The sequence below is a fragment of the Aethalodelphis obliquidens genome, unplaced genomic scaffold, assembly GCF_003676395.1.
Source record: "Aethalodelphis obliquidens isolate GAN/ISIS:26980383/991018 unplaced genomic scaffold, ASM367639v1 scaffold2, whole genome shotgun sequence".
NCBI lineage: Eukaryota > Metazoa > Chordata > Mammalia > Artiodactyla > Delphinidae > Aethalodelphis > Aethalodelphis obliquidens.
In genome coordinates, this window is record NW_020837946.1 from 22,945,009 (window position 1) to 22,960,137 (window position 15,129).

Consider the following 15,129-nt stretch of genomic DNA (forward strand, 5'->3'; position numbering starts at 1 on the left):
GACCTAGAAGAACTAAAGATGAAACAAACAACGATGAACAACACAAGAAATGAAATTAAAAATACTCTAGATGGTATCAATAGCAGAATAACTGAGGCAGAAGAATGGATAAGTGACCTGGAAGATAAAATAGTGGAAATAACTACTGCAGAGCAAAATAAAGAAAAAGGAATGAAAAGAACTGAGGACAGTCTTAGAGACCTCTGGGACAACATTAAATGCACGAACATTCGAATTATAGGGGTTCCAGAAGAAGAAGAGAAAAAGAAAGGGACTGAGAAGATATTTGAAGAGATTATAGTTGAAAACTTCCCTAATATGGGAAAGGAAATAGTTAATCAAGTCCAGGAAGCACAGAGAGTCCCATACAGGATAAATCCAAGGAGAAATATGCCAAGATACATATTAATCAAACTGTCAAAAATTAAATACAAAGAAAGCATATTAAAAGCAGCAAGGGAAAAACAACAAATAACACACAAGGGAATCCCCATAAGGTTAACAGCTGATGTTTCAGCAGAAACTCTACAAGCCAGAAGGGACTGGCAGGACATATTTAAAGTGAGGAAAGAGAAAAACCTGCAACCAAGATTACTCAACCCAGCAAGGATCTCATTCAGATTTGATGGAGAAATTAAAACATCTACAGACAAGCAAAAGCTGAGAGAGTTCAGCACCACCAAACCAGCTTTACAACAACTGCTAAAGGAACTTCTCTAGGCAAGAAGCACAAGAGAAGGAAAAGATCTACAATAACGAACCCAAAACAATTAAGAAAATGGGAATAGGAACATACATATCGATAATTACCTTAAATGTAAATGGACTAAATGCTCCCACCAAAAGACACAGATTGGCTGAATGGATAAAAAAACAAGACCCATATATTTGCTGTCTACACGAGACCCACTTCAGACCTAGAGACACATAAAGACTGAAAGTAAGGGGATGGAAAAAGATATTCCATGCAAATGGAAAGCAAAAGAAAGCTGGAGTAGCAATTCTCATATCAGACAAAATAGACTTTAAAATAAAGACTATTAGAAGAGACAAAGAAGGACACTACATAATGATCAAGGGATCGATCCAAGAAGAAGATATAACAATTGTAAGTATTTATGCACCCAACATAGGAGCACCTCAATACATAAGGCAAATACTAACAGCCATAAAAGGGGAAATCGACAGTAACACATTCATAGTAGGGGATTTAACACCCCACTTTCACCAATGGACAGATCATCCAAAATGAAAATAAATAAGGAAACACAAGCTTTAAATGATACATTAAACAAGATGGACTTAATTGATATTTATAGGACATTCCATCCAAAAACAACAGAATACACATTTTTCTCAAGTGCTCATGGAATATTCTCTAGAATAGATCATATCTTGGGTCACAAGTGAAGCCTTGGTAAATTTAGGAAAATTGAAATTGTTTCAAGTATCTTTTATGACCACAACGATATGAGACTAGATATCAATTACAGGAAAAGATCTGTAAAAAATACAAACACATGGAGGCTAAACAATACACTACTTAATAATGAAGTGATCACTGAAGAAATCAAAGAGGAAATAAAAAAAAAACCTAGAAACAAGTGACAATGGAGACACAATGACCCAAAATCTATGGGATGCAGCAAAAGCAGTTGTAAGAGGGAAGTTTATAGCAATACAATCCTACCTTAAGAAACAAGAAACATCTTGAATAAAGAACCTAAACTTGCACCTAAAGCAATTAGAGAAAGAAGAACAAAGAAAAACCCAAGTTAGCAGAAGGAAAGAAATCATAAAAATCAGATCAGAAATAAATGAAAAAGAAATGAAGGAAACAATAACAAAGATCAATAAAACTAAAAGCTGGTTCTTCGAGAAGTTAAACAAAATTGATAAACCATTAGCCAGACTCATCAGGAAAAAAAGGGAGAAGACTTAAATCAATAGAATTAGAAATGAAAAAGGAGAAGTAACAACTGACACTGCAGAAATACAAAAGATCATGAGAGATTACTACAAGCAACGCTATGCCAATAAAATGGACAACCTGGAAGAAATGGACAAATTCTTAGAGAGGCACAACCTGCCAAGACTGAATCAGGAAGAAATAGAAAATATGAACAGACCAATCACAAGCACTGAAATTGAAACTGTGATTAAAAATTTTCCAACAGACAAAAGCCCAGGACCAGATGGCTTCACAGGTGAATTCTATCAAACATTTAGAGAAGAGCTAACACCTATCCTTCTCAAATTCTTCCAAAATATAGCAGACGGAGGATCACTCCCAAACTCATTCTACGAGGCCACCATCACCTTGATAACAAAACCAGACAAGGATGTCACAAAGAAAGAAAACTATAGGCCAATATCACTGATGAACATAGATGCAAAAATCCTCAACAAAATACTAGCAAACAGAATCCAACAGCACATTAAAAGGATCATACACCATGATCAAGTGAGGTTTATTCCAGGAATGCAAGGATTCTTCAATATATGCAAAACAATCAATGTGATACACCATATTAACAAATTGAAGGAGAAAAACCATATGATCATCTCAATAGATGCAGAGAAAGCTTTCAACAAAATTCAACACCTATTTGTGATAAAAACCCTCTTGAAAGTAGGCATAGAGGGAACCTTCCTCAACATAATAAAGGCCATATATGACAAACCCACAGCCAACATCGTCCTCAATGGTGAAAAACTGAAAGCATTTCCACTAAGATCAGGAACAAGACAAGGTTGCCCACTCTCACCACTCTTATTCAACATAGTTTTGGAAGTTTTAGCCACAGCAATCAGAGAAGAAAAGGAAATAAAAGGAATCCAAATCGAAAAAGAAGAAGTAAAGCTGTCACTGTTTGCAGATGACATGATACTATACATAGAGAATCCTAAAGATGCTACCAGAAAACTACTAGAGCTAATCAATGAATTTGGTAAAGTAGCAGTATACAAAATTAATGCACAGAAATCTCTGGCATTCCTATACACTAATGATGAAAATTCTGAAAGTGAAATCAAAAAAACGCTCCCATTTACCATTGAAACAAAAAGAATAAAATATCTAGGAATAAACCTACGTAAGGAGACAAAAGACCTGTATGCAGAAAATTATAAGACACTGATCAAAGAAATTAAAGATGATACAAATAGATGGAGAGATATACCATGTTCTTGGATTGGAAGAATCAACATTGTGAAAATGACTCTACTACCCAAAGCAATCTACAGATTCAATGCAACCCCTATCAAACTACCACTGGTATTTTTCACAGAACTAGAACAAAACATTTCACAATTTGTATGGAAACACAAAGGACCCCGAATAACCAGAGCAATCTTGAGAACAAAAAACGGAGCTGGAGGAAATAGGCTCCCTCACTTCAGACTATACTACAAAGCTACAGTAATCAAGGCAGTATGGTACTGGCACAAAAACAGAAAGATAGATCAATGGAACAGGATAGAAAGCCCAGAGATAAACCCACGCACATATGGTCACCTTATCTTTGATAAAGGAGGCAGGAATGTACAGTGGAGAAAGGACAGCCTCTTCAATAAGTGGTGCTGGGAAAACTGGACAGCTACATTTAAAAGTATGAGATTAGATCACTCCCTAACACCATACACAAAAATAAGCTCAAAATGGATTAAAGACCTAAATGTAAGGCCAGACACTATCAAACTCTTAGAGGAAAACATAGGCAGAACACTCTATGACATAAATCACAGCAAGATCCTTTTTGACCCACCTCCTAGAGAAATGGAAATAAAAACAAAAATAAACAAATGGGACCTAATGAAACTTCAAAGCTTTTGCACAGCAAAGGAAACCATAAACAAGACCAAAAGACAACCCTCAGAATGGGAGAAAATATTTGCAAATGAAGCAACTGACAAAGGATTAATCTCCAAAATTTATAAGCAGCTCATGCAGCTCAATAACAAAAAAACAAACAACCCAATCCAAAAATGGGCAGAAGACCTAAACAGACATTTCTCCAAAGAAGATATACAGACTGCCAACAAACACATGAAAGAATGCTCAACATCATTAATCATTAGAGAAATGCAAATCAAAACTACAATGAGATATCATCTCACACCAGTCAGAATGGCCATCATCAAAAAATCCAGAAAAAATAAATACTGGAGAGGGTGTGGAGAAAAGGGAACCTTCTTGCACTGTTGGTGGGAATGTAAATTGATACAGCCACTGTGGAGAATAGTATGGAGGTTCCTTAAAAAACTTCAAATAGAACTACCATGTGACCCAGCAATCCCACTACTGGGCATATACCCTGAGAAAACCATAATTCAAAAAGAGTCATGTACCAAAATGTTCATGACAGCTCTATTTACAATAGCCCGGAAATGGAAATAACCTACGTGTCCATCATTGGATGAATGGATAAAGAAGATGTGGCACATATATACAATGGAATATTACTCAGCCATAAAAAGAAACGAAATTGTGCTATTTGTGATGAGGTGGATAGACCTAGAGTCTGTCATACAGAGTGAAGTAAGTCAGAAAGAGAAAAACAAATACCATATGCTAACACATATATGGAATTTAAGAAAAAAAATGTCATGAAGTACCTAGGGGTAAGACAGGAATAAAGACACAGACCTACTAGAGAATGGACTTGAGGATATGGGGAGGGGAAGGGTAAGCTGTGACAAAGCGAGAGAGAGGCATGGACATATATACACTACCAAACATAAGGTACATAGCTAGTGGAAAGCAGCCGCATAGCACAGGGAGATCAGCTCGGTGTTTTGTGACCACCTAGAGGGGTGGGATAGGGAGGGTGGGAGGGAGGGAGACGCAAACGGGAAGAGATATGGGAACATATGTATATGTATAACTAATTCACTTTGTTATAAAGTAGAAACTAACACACCATTGTAAAGCAATTATACTCCAATAAAGATGTAAAAAAAACTATATATAAAATATGAATTTTTAAAAATCTGGCTGTTTCAGTGTTTTTTTTTCTGTTTTGTGTTTTAAAAAAAATGTGGTAGATCTGAAACTAGTCACCGGAATTGCTAATGCAACTCAAGTGAAATGATTCTGTTTAATTCTAGAGTTGCTGTCATATATTATTTGTAGTGTTTTATAATAACATTTAGTTAACAACTTGAATTGTCTAATTATTAATAACCTAAATTAAGTGAATTTCCCTTTGTTTTACATGCTAATTCTATTTTATATAGATACCAATTTAAATATATATATTTTAACATCTGGTTTGAAATATTTTCAGAAAATAAACTAAATGAACTTTATTTCTAAACATTGATGTATTTACCATAATTTATGAACATTTTATTTATACCAAAGTATTTTAGAGTCCTTTCCCTAGTATTAATGACTATAAACCTAGCATGCATACTACTAATAAAATTGTAATCATAACATTAATAATAAAAATTTTAATTTGCCATTAAAGCCAATTTGAAAAATATATATTAATATTGATTAAAGAAATACAACCTTTTTATGGACATACATTCAATCCACATGCTATCCTGCTGTATGCTAAATGCGCTGTGCTGTGCTGAATCCCTCTTTTCTCCCGCTCTCAGACATATTGTAGGAAATAAGACCAGTATACAAGGAGTTCCCAACAAGAGGTAGGAAGGCCACCATCTACAAGCAACTCTAGGCATTTAAGGCAGATACACGAGAGGCAACTTCTCTTTGTAAGAGCAGTTTTACTTCCAAGCATTAGTGCTCCAGTTTTTCACAGGAAAGAAAATAAATAAGAGACATGTTTTCTGATAACATTCAGTTATAGCACTCTGAGAGACAGACAAAAAAAAAATCTGATATCAAAAGAAAATGAGCATAAAATTTAGGTCACTACTAAATTAATATTTTCTCTGTGGGTTTTCCTTTACCAATGGCTTTTATACACACTTCACATGTAAGTATTTAGGCTAAATGCATTGAAAATCTTGCTTTTTCATGGATGCTCCATTAGCAGGAGTGAATTCTGTTGCACCAGGGTCTAAGCTATTTTAAAGCAAGAAGGAGGTTGTGGCACCTTTTTTACCCAACAACAAATCATTCTGATTTTACTCTTAATTCATGGCTGATACACTTTTCCCACAGTGCCCCTTGACTGCTGCCTCTTGACATGCTGCAACATGTGAAGTTGTGTCTAAGGTATTTATCATTCTACCATTAGCTGTTTTTCTATAATAAGTGAACCTAAGGTCGCCTTATTCTCTATTTATCCTAAATCAATTTGCCTCAGAGGACTAAATAGAGCCTCCCATAATGAACTTGGGTCCCTGTTCATACTATCTGGATGCTCATCATCATATTCCTTTATTGATGTCAATCATGCATTGTGTAGGGGAAGATAAATGGGAAACATTACAAGTTGCATTTCTTTCCTGACTCACGAACCATAAAATATGGATTTTTTTTCTTTTTAGTATAGACTTCTACATTATCCTCATCAAATTTTGCTAAGAACAAATATGGTGACCCTGTTTTGCATATTTTGGCATGCCTCAAATTACTAAAGTGTGTGCTCAATTAGTTGTGTTTGCTCTTTCCTGAATCTTTAATCCCTTCCTCTGCCCTACCGCTAAGCAAATAAACATGCTGTCTCCTATTTGAACAAGGGAGACCTCTATTTGGATCCTACAGGTATAGACTTTTCTCTTCTTCATCTCCACAGCCAAACTCTTTGAAAGTGTAGTTCCCAAATTCCATCTCCATTTCTTCACATCTAATTCACTTCTGAAGCCACAGTAACCCAGGATTATCTAGTTTAACACTGAAAAATCCCACAACCCAGAAAACTCTCAGTCTTAGCTAGATAAACTGGGACTGTTGGTCACCTTTAAACCCCTTTTCTTTCCTCCCATTATCTCCACATCCAGTCACTCTTCAAATTGTAAGAGTTAAACCGCTTATCTTGAATCCATACTTTCCTTTATACTCTCACAGTCTCCTAGTTCAAATTCTCACCTGCTCACAGCCTACTGTACAAGCCTCCTATATGAGAATGACTCCCTTAACTCTACTATCAAATTAATCTTTCTAAAAGGCTAACCTGATTGTGTTACCCTGTTTGCTTAACATGCTTTAATAGACTCCTTCTGAAAACTATAAAATTTCAATCAGATACTTAATGATCTTGTCCTTGTCCATCTGTATACTCTTGCTTGTTTTTTCTTCCTCCTTCCTTAAGCTCTATTCAAACATATTATTACTCTCAGAATATGCCTTTGTAGCCTCATACTTCTATGGCTTTGTACATGCACTGCTGTTTCCTGGAATCCACCTTCTCGAGATTACCTGGTATATCCTACTTACCCTCCAAATCTCAGCTCAAGCACAGCCTCCTCTTGGGAGCCATCCACAGCCTTCTAGGCAGATAAGAGTTCTCCTTCTTGCTTTTCCCCTGTGTCTTGTATCCTCTTCCATTTTAACACATACCTCATTGCATTAAAATCTCATTTCTCCTTCCTTTCCAAGCTACAAAGTCCTTAAGGAGAGGTGCTATGCATTTCCCTGTCATACGTAATGTATCAGCAGAGTTTCTATCTCAATAAAAAATTGTTGGGCTTCCCTGGTGGTGCAGTGGTTGGGAGTCCGCCTGCCGATGCAGGGGACACGGGTTTGTGCCCCGGTCCGGGAAGATCCCACGTGCTGCGGAGCGGCTAGGACCGTTAGCCATGGCCGCTGAACCTGCGCGTACAGAGCCTGTGCTCCGCAATGGGAGAGGCCACAACAGTGAGAGGCCCGAGTACCGCAAAAAAAAAAAAAAAAAAAAAAAAAATTGTTGCATTAATGTTTAATGAAGTAATTACATTATTTTTATAGTCCTACTTTTAGGAGGCAGGGTACATAAAAGCACATAGACAAGATCTTGTAAATAGGAACTTATTACCATTCTTTTAACCTACATGCCCCTGTACAATTACTTCATAAATTGTACCTAATACCTGAAAAGTGACTAAGAGTAACTAGACCTACCAAAATTGGAAAAAGTGTTGATAATTTGCTTACCGTTCTTGCATCCCATGCAGACAGGGACTTATCTGCAGAACCTGTGAGAAGAATGTTGGAGCAAGGAAAAAACTCGATGCTGTTCACAGAGTCTGTATGTCCATACAAAGTGCATCTGCATCTTTCACTGTATAGAGAAACAGTAAGAGTTAAAGCTATAGGACTTAGCGCTACATGTTTCTATGCTGTCTATATAATGCTAACAAAGATAGTTCAAGTATCTGAGGCATAAAGTAGCTTTACAAGTGGCAAGATGTACAAAAATAACATTTTAAAAGGAGAGTTCTACAACCACCTTATATTCTAAGCACTTTAAAGAATTAGCAGCATAAAATTGACTAAATTTAAATTACATTCAATTTATAAAGTCAGTTGGTAAAGTCATCTTTATACTACCTCATTTATTCCTTATCATGAAATGACTACTTAAAAACTGTTCCCATCTCATAAAGGAATACACTGAGGAAGAAAACATTTCATAATATGGGAAGACCAGAGAAACTTCTTTAAGTTACTCAGTCTCTCTTCCTCCCCCCGCCCCACCCCCACCTCAGCTGCTTGGGTTTACATTAGAATCACCTGAGATACTTTTAGAAGATACTCCACCTCAAGCCCCAGACATTCTGTTTCACTGGATCTGAGATGGAGCCTGAGCAGAAGTGTGAATTAACAAATCTAAACCCGTGGTTCTCAAAGTGTTTTACCCAGACCAGCAGCATCAGCATCCCTTGGGAACATATCAGAAATGCAAGTTGGGCCTCATCCTAAACCCACTGAATCAGAAACTCTGGGGCTGGGGCCCAACTGTCTGTGTTTTACAAGCTCTCCAGTTGATTCGATACTCACAGAAGTCTGAGAACCACTGATTTAAATGATTAGAAATAACTCATAAGGAAAGATAACTGCAGCTTTGCCTTTTGCCATTTTATGAAAGGACTGTTTCTTAATGAAGCAGGATATATTCATAGAGCAGTATCACTTCTCATTTGTAATGTTTGATTGTCTTTTAATTAACTTTATTTATAAACCTACTTTAAAAATAGAGAAGAAACAGGATAACTAATAATGCTGAGAACAGAGGTGTCAATATAGGTACATTTCTAGTATGATAACCAGCTCATTAAGCTCTGATCAGCTGATGGCTGTCTGGCTTGAGCCATGCCATATGTGACAGTATGGTGGAGTGGAAAAAACTCTGCTATGGGAGCTGGTAGCCTGGGTTCCAGTCCTAACTTTGACAAGAACTAGCAGGGTTACCATAGAGAAGTTATTAACCTCAGTGGCAGTAGGGGTCCTTCTTGTGAGAATGAGATCACTTAATCTGATACACTGAGAGGTACAATCTAGCTTCGACAATCTGAGATTTTTGACCAAGGTTGTAAATGTAAAAGGCAAGGGAAGGAGTCATATTGAGCATAACATCTAAGAACTGTTTGGAGCAAAGTTAGTTCCTCCTTACTTAAATTTTGGCTTTTTTGAGAAGTTAGAAAATATTAAGATTTATGTGGATATGTATGTAAGTTACTCAGTTTTGCCCCTTGATTGAGACTTTTCATATCAAAGTGAAGTATTATAGTACTTAATGTCAGGAACAAGGAAATAAAATCAATAAATTCATTAATCAGGGCCATTTTGTATCTGTTTCTTTATCTTAATAGTTCTGAGAGAGGCTGATAATATTTTGATCATTAAGGTTGATGAAAGGTCAATATATACCAGGGGTCAAAAACCATGGCCCATGGCTGGCTGCCTATTTTCGCAAAGAATGATTTATTGGAACACATCAATTTGTTTACACATGTCTATCGCTGCTTTCCCATGACAACAGCAGAGTTGCACAGTTATGAGAGACCATATGGTTCACAAGCGTAAAATATTTAATACCTGACCCCTCAAAAATATATTTGGATATTTGTAAATATGCTCAGATTTTAGTTATGACATTTTTTTGAGATGTGTGCTAAAACTTACAGGATAAATTCTTTTATTTTTAAAGAAGTACTGTTTTATGCAGAAATTTTACCTGCTGTTTTCTAATGATTCTCAAAATATAAGTATAAAACATTTCTTTAAACGTTTATTCCAAAGCCCACTATATTGACATAATCATCTTTAACTATTAGAGTAATTGCTCCAGATATAGCTCTATGACAGAGAAAAAGAGAGATTGATTTCATAAAAAAATGAAAATTATATAATGTAGTAAATTATTAAATTAAATTATATAAGAAAGTCAATAGTTTATTATGAAATATCATTCTCTAAAAAACATCCTCACATTAAGAAAATATTAAGTATGTTATTTTTAGTCATATTTCATTTATAGAAAGTATAATTTAAAAAGGAAATGTTTATAATTATAACATGTATATAATTCCTCCCATTTTTCTTTTATTCACCTACCAATTTTTTGAAATCATTTTGTTAATCTTACAATGTCAAAAATTATAACACACACATATGATCAGTAATCACAAATCCCAGTGTTGCTCAGTGCCTCCCATCCTCCTAGTGTTCAATTAATATCTATTTAAATTAATCCTCTGAACCCATACTTTTATATATTTTCTTGATTATTCAGTACTTCAAGAGCAATTCTGAATGGTTGCAATATCTTGGGAACATCAGTTCTCCTCCTCCAATGTTTGTGGAGGAATGTTTCACTGTCTCATACCAGGGGCAAAGTCTGAGGCCAGCCGAATCTCTCTTCCCTTTCCTGCCTAACTTCCTTTGTGGATGATTTGCTTTTCACACCCATAGCCCTAACAGTTCTTTTGCAAACACTGGAGTTCAGAAATTTCACCATGGCATGGCTTGATAGCAATTTCCATCTTAGACTTTTGTTATCCTAGTAAGTAGTTATTCTTTCACTATATCTTTATGTTTTTCTCTTCCATTTATTCTGCTTTTTTTTTGTTTTTTCCCCCTTAAGAACACCAGCTATGTTTTATTTTGTCTCATTTTCCTCTACATTTAACATTTTCTCTATAATCCTTGTATCCTTATATATATATATATATATATATATAAAATTTATTTTTCATACCTGTTCTTTATAATTCTTAGTTGTGGTTATTTGTGTGTCTGTGAAGAGGGAGCAATCAAAAACCTTTATTTATGTTTTTGATTTCACTTTTTTCCTAATATTTCTCAGTCTGCTTTCCATCTGCATCTATTGTCTTATAAAATCATAATAAAATGCTTTAGCTCTTTTGTTGTTCTATTTTATTATGTAAAATCAACTTGAAATATAGCATTTTGGGCTTCCCTGGTGGCACAGTGGTTAAGAATCTGCCAGTTCAGGGGACACAGGTTTGAGCCCTGGTCCGGGAAGATCCCACATGCCGTGGAGCAACTAAGCCCGTGCACCACAACTACTGAGCCTGTGCTCTAGAGCCCACGAGCCACACTACTGAGCCTGCATGCCACAGCTACTGAAGCCCGTGTGCCTACAGCCCGTGCTCCACAACAAGAGAAGCCACCGCAATGAGAAGCCCGCACACCACAACAAAGAGCAGCGCCTGCTCGCCACAACTAGAGAAAGCCCGCGCTCAGCAACGAAGACCCAATGCAGCCAAAAATAAATAAAATCAAAATAAATAAATTTATTAAAAAAAGAAATACAGCATTTCTGTAATTTGACTGAAAATATAGAGGACTTTTTGTCTGAATTATTGGTAACTTTACTTATGTAATTCCTTGTGCACTGTATGATCTTCAGTGGAATTTGGTTTATATTCATTTATTCTTCAATTTTTACAATTCATCATCAGTTCTGGGTTGGTTTCTTTTTATTATGACTTAACATTATATGGGACAGCTACTTGCTAAAGATTAATGGCAAAAGGAGGGAAATTAGATTTAGGTTAACTCTAATTTCTAATCAGATTTGCTATCTTCCCAAAAGACTTCTCACTGAGTGTGTTACTGGCTTGATTCCTGAAGTTCATCTTTCCTCCACTTTTATATTTTAAAGTACGGATGTAGCTTGTTGCTAAACCTCTCAAGTCACAGGCTCTATATTAACTCTAAAGGCCCCTGTCTCCCTTACCACCCTCAACCTGCCTCACCTCCGGCAGTTTCCTTGATCTCCTTTATCCAGCAATAAAACTGTCTTGCTGGGATTTGTGCTACAATGATAAAGTAACCAGTACTGTGCCTCTCCCTCCACAACAAACAACTATAAAATGACACAAATTATATGAGGCAACTGTTTTCTGGCACTGAACTAAACACAGCACAGGATGGGAAACCTTGAGCAAAGAAAAAAATTCAAAGAGCTCCATGACCTCCCTGACTTTCTCCTTGGAAGCACTTCCCTGCTATCAAATATAGTAGTAGAATGCCAGTAGATTTGAAGTCTCACTGAGCCAAGAGGAAATGGGAATAGTTTGACCTGCTGCTATGCCTGAAATCTGCAGTGAAGGGTATGTGAGAAAAGGGAGCTGCATGGGAAATGGCAGTAGTTTGCATGGGGATTTGCTGTGAATTGTTGGCCAAGGTCTAGATGGCATTTCGACAGAGTAAGACTCTACAAGCCCTGTGTGGTTGAGTGCCGTACGATGATACCAGAGACCAGGAACTGTTGGAAGACACTGGACTTTAATCCCAACCAGGGTGGGTTGAGTGCTGTACAATGATATCAGAGACCAGGTACTGATGGAAGACACTGGACTTTAATCCCAACTAGAGCGGAGGGAACTCAGTAGGCACCTCAGACTTTCAGTTGTGACTACAGAAAAGCACCCACCATAGGAGTAAGGGTCAGGTTCATGAATTAAGTTCAAAATCAAAATAGACTTGTCCTTACCAAGAATAAAACTAAGCCTGAAAGGGCAAAAAATTATCTGCCTATAATTAAACAGATTGCCAGAACAGAACTCACTACCTTTTGTAGAAAGATCACTTAATATAGACTCTCTACAATTTGCTATTAACAACATCCAGCATATAATTAAAAAAAAATTGGTACACATGTGAAGAGGTGAAAAATGTGACCCATAATCAAGTAAAAAGCTCAGTAGTAGAAACAGACTCTAAGATGAATCAAATGTTGGTAATCAAAGATCAAGACTTCAACCATATATCATAAGTATGTTTAAGGATTTAAAGAAACAGTTATAATGGGTGTACAAATAGAGACTCTCAGACAATAAATGGAAACTATAAAAAAAGAATTGATAAGTATAACACATGAAATAAAGTTTATTGCATGAGCAAAATAGTAAGTTGGATACTGCAGAAAAAAGGATCAGTGAACTTGAATAAGATCAATAGAACATACCTAAATTGAAGAACAGAGAAAAAAATATTGAAAAACCATAGATAGAGCCCCAGTCATCAGTGGGGGTAATCGCATGGTCTAACACAGGAATAACAGGGTTTTCAGAGGTGGCGGGTAGGTGTAGAGGAGGAGGGAAAGAGAAAAGGGTCAGAACATTTTTGAAAGAATAGTGGTTAAATTGTTCCTCAATTGGATGAGAAGTACCAATGTACAGATCCAAGAAGCTCAGGAAAATCCAAGCATAATTAAGAATAGACAGAACACACCTAAGCATATCATAGTAAAACGGCTAAAAGCAAAATCTTAAAAAAAATCTGACAGTCACAATCAATGAAAGAAACATAACATGTAGGAAACAATGATGTCAATGGCAACTGACCTCTCAACAGAAACAATAGACAGAATACAATAAAACAACATTTTTAAGGGCTGAAAACGCAATAATCAGTTAAAATACCTTCAATAATGAAAATGGAACAACTTTTCAGATAAATGAAAGCTGAGAAAATTCATCACCAGCAGGTCTTTCCTATATGAATGCTGAAGAGAAGGTATTCAGACTGAATGGAAAGGACACCAGATGGAAACATCTGTATACAGAAAAGAATATCATCATCTGAAATGATAAATATATGGGTAAATGTAAAACATCTTTTTCTAATTTTTAAAAGATATCTGGCTAAAGTAAAGATACCATCATTGTACTGGACAGTGTTTTAAGTACGTAAAAGTAAAATACAAGACAGCAAAATCGCGAAGATGGGGTAAACGTGGAATTACACTGTTTTAAGGTCCTTACGTATTAGATGAAGTAGTACCATATTAACTCATTAGATTGTGATTAAAAATAATAAATTGTTGATTATTACAACAATATACTTTAATCTCAATAATACTGAATAAAAGAATCCAGATAAATATGTCTATGTATCATATAATTAAATTCATATGAAGTTCAAGAACAGACACTCTATGGTTATAGAAACCAGACAGTGTTTGCTATGGGGAGTGGGCTTTCATTAGATGAATGGGAAATTTCCTGTAGTCATAGAAATGGCCTATATCTTCATTAGTTTTAAAGGTATATACATTTGTCAAAACTCATCTAATTGAACACTTAATAAGCTGCCCATTTCACTGTATATATTACCTTGACTAAACAATTAAAAATAAATAACACTTTTCAGAATACGTTTTCCTTCTGGCTTCACTCTCCTGGTATGTGGGACACAATAACTACTTAATATACATTTCTGTGAATAATTGAATATATATAGTGATCCTATTCTCTTATCAAGTACATCTCCATACGTGCATGTGTCAATTGCATGCATCTTCATAGATGGATAAAGAATCTTTAATATTTGGAATAGCTATACCATTAACATATATATCTTTGTTTTCTAAAGGCATGCATAACATAGTTACTGGGAAGTCTTTTATGTTTAATTAAAAAGGAAATATAAAGAAATAGACAAACAAAAATCCACAAAAGGTTTAACAGAAAAACATGAGAGAAAATAAAACAATACAGATAACTGCATGAAAAAGATGTGTGAACAACATCAGCAAAATATTAAAGAATGATTACTATTTCTAACCTCCTGTGAGTTATTACTGAAAGATAGTTCCACCTCTGACAAAGTTAAGCATTGCTATTTGCAAGTAGTTCATTAGTGGTAACTTTTTAAAAGGCTGTATTTATTAAATAGAATAAACCTGAATAGAATTTCTATTATTTTTTAATTGAAGCATTTCAACCTATAAATAAGTATGTTCTTACCTTAATCTT

General features: G+C 35.6%; 1 protein-coding gene across 1 annotated transcript in view; it reads right to left on the minus strand.

Annotated features, from left to right (window-relative positions):
• The window catches only part of LOC113625332 (sperm-associated antigen 16 protein-like), a 187,770-nt gene that overhangs the window by 83,992 nt on the left and 88,649 nt on the right, over nucleotides 1-15,129 (minus strand). Inside the window, exon 3 of the mRNA XM_027115800.1 lies at nucleotides 8,054-8,180. Coding sequence (XP_026971601.1) covers nucleotides 8,054-8,180 — 127 coding nt within the window. The remainder of the gene's footprint in view (nucleotides 1-8,053; nucleotides 8,181-15,129) is intronic.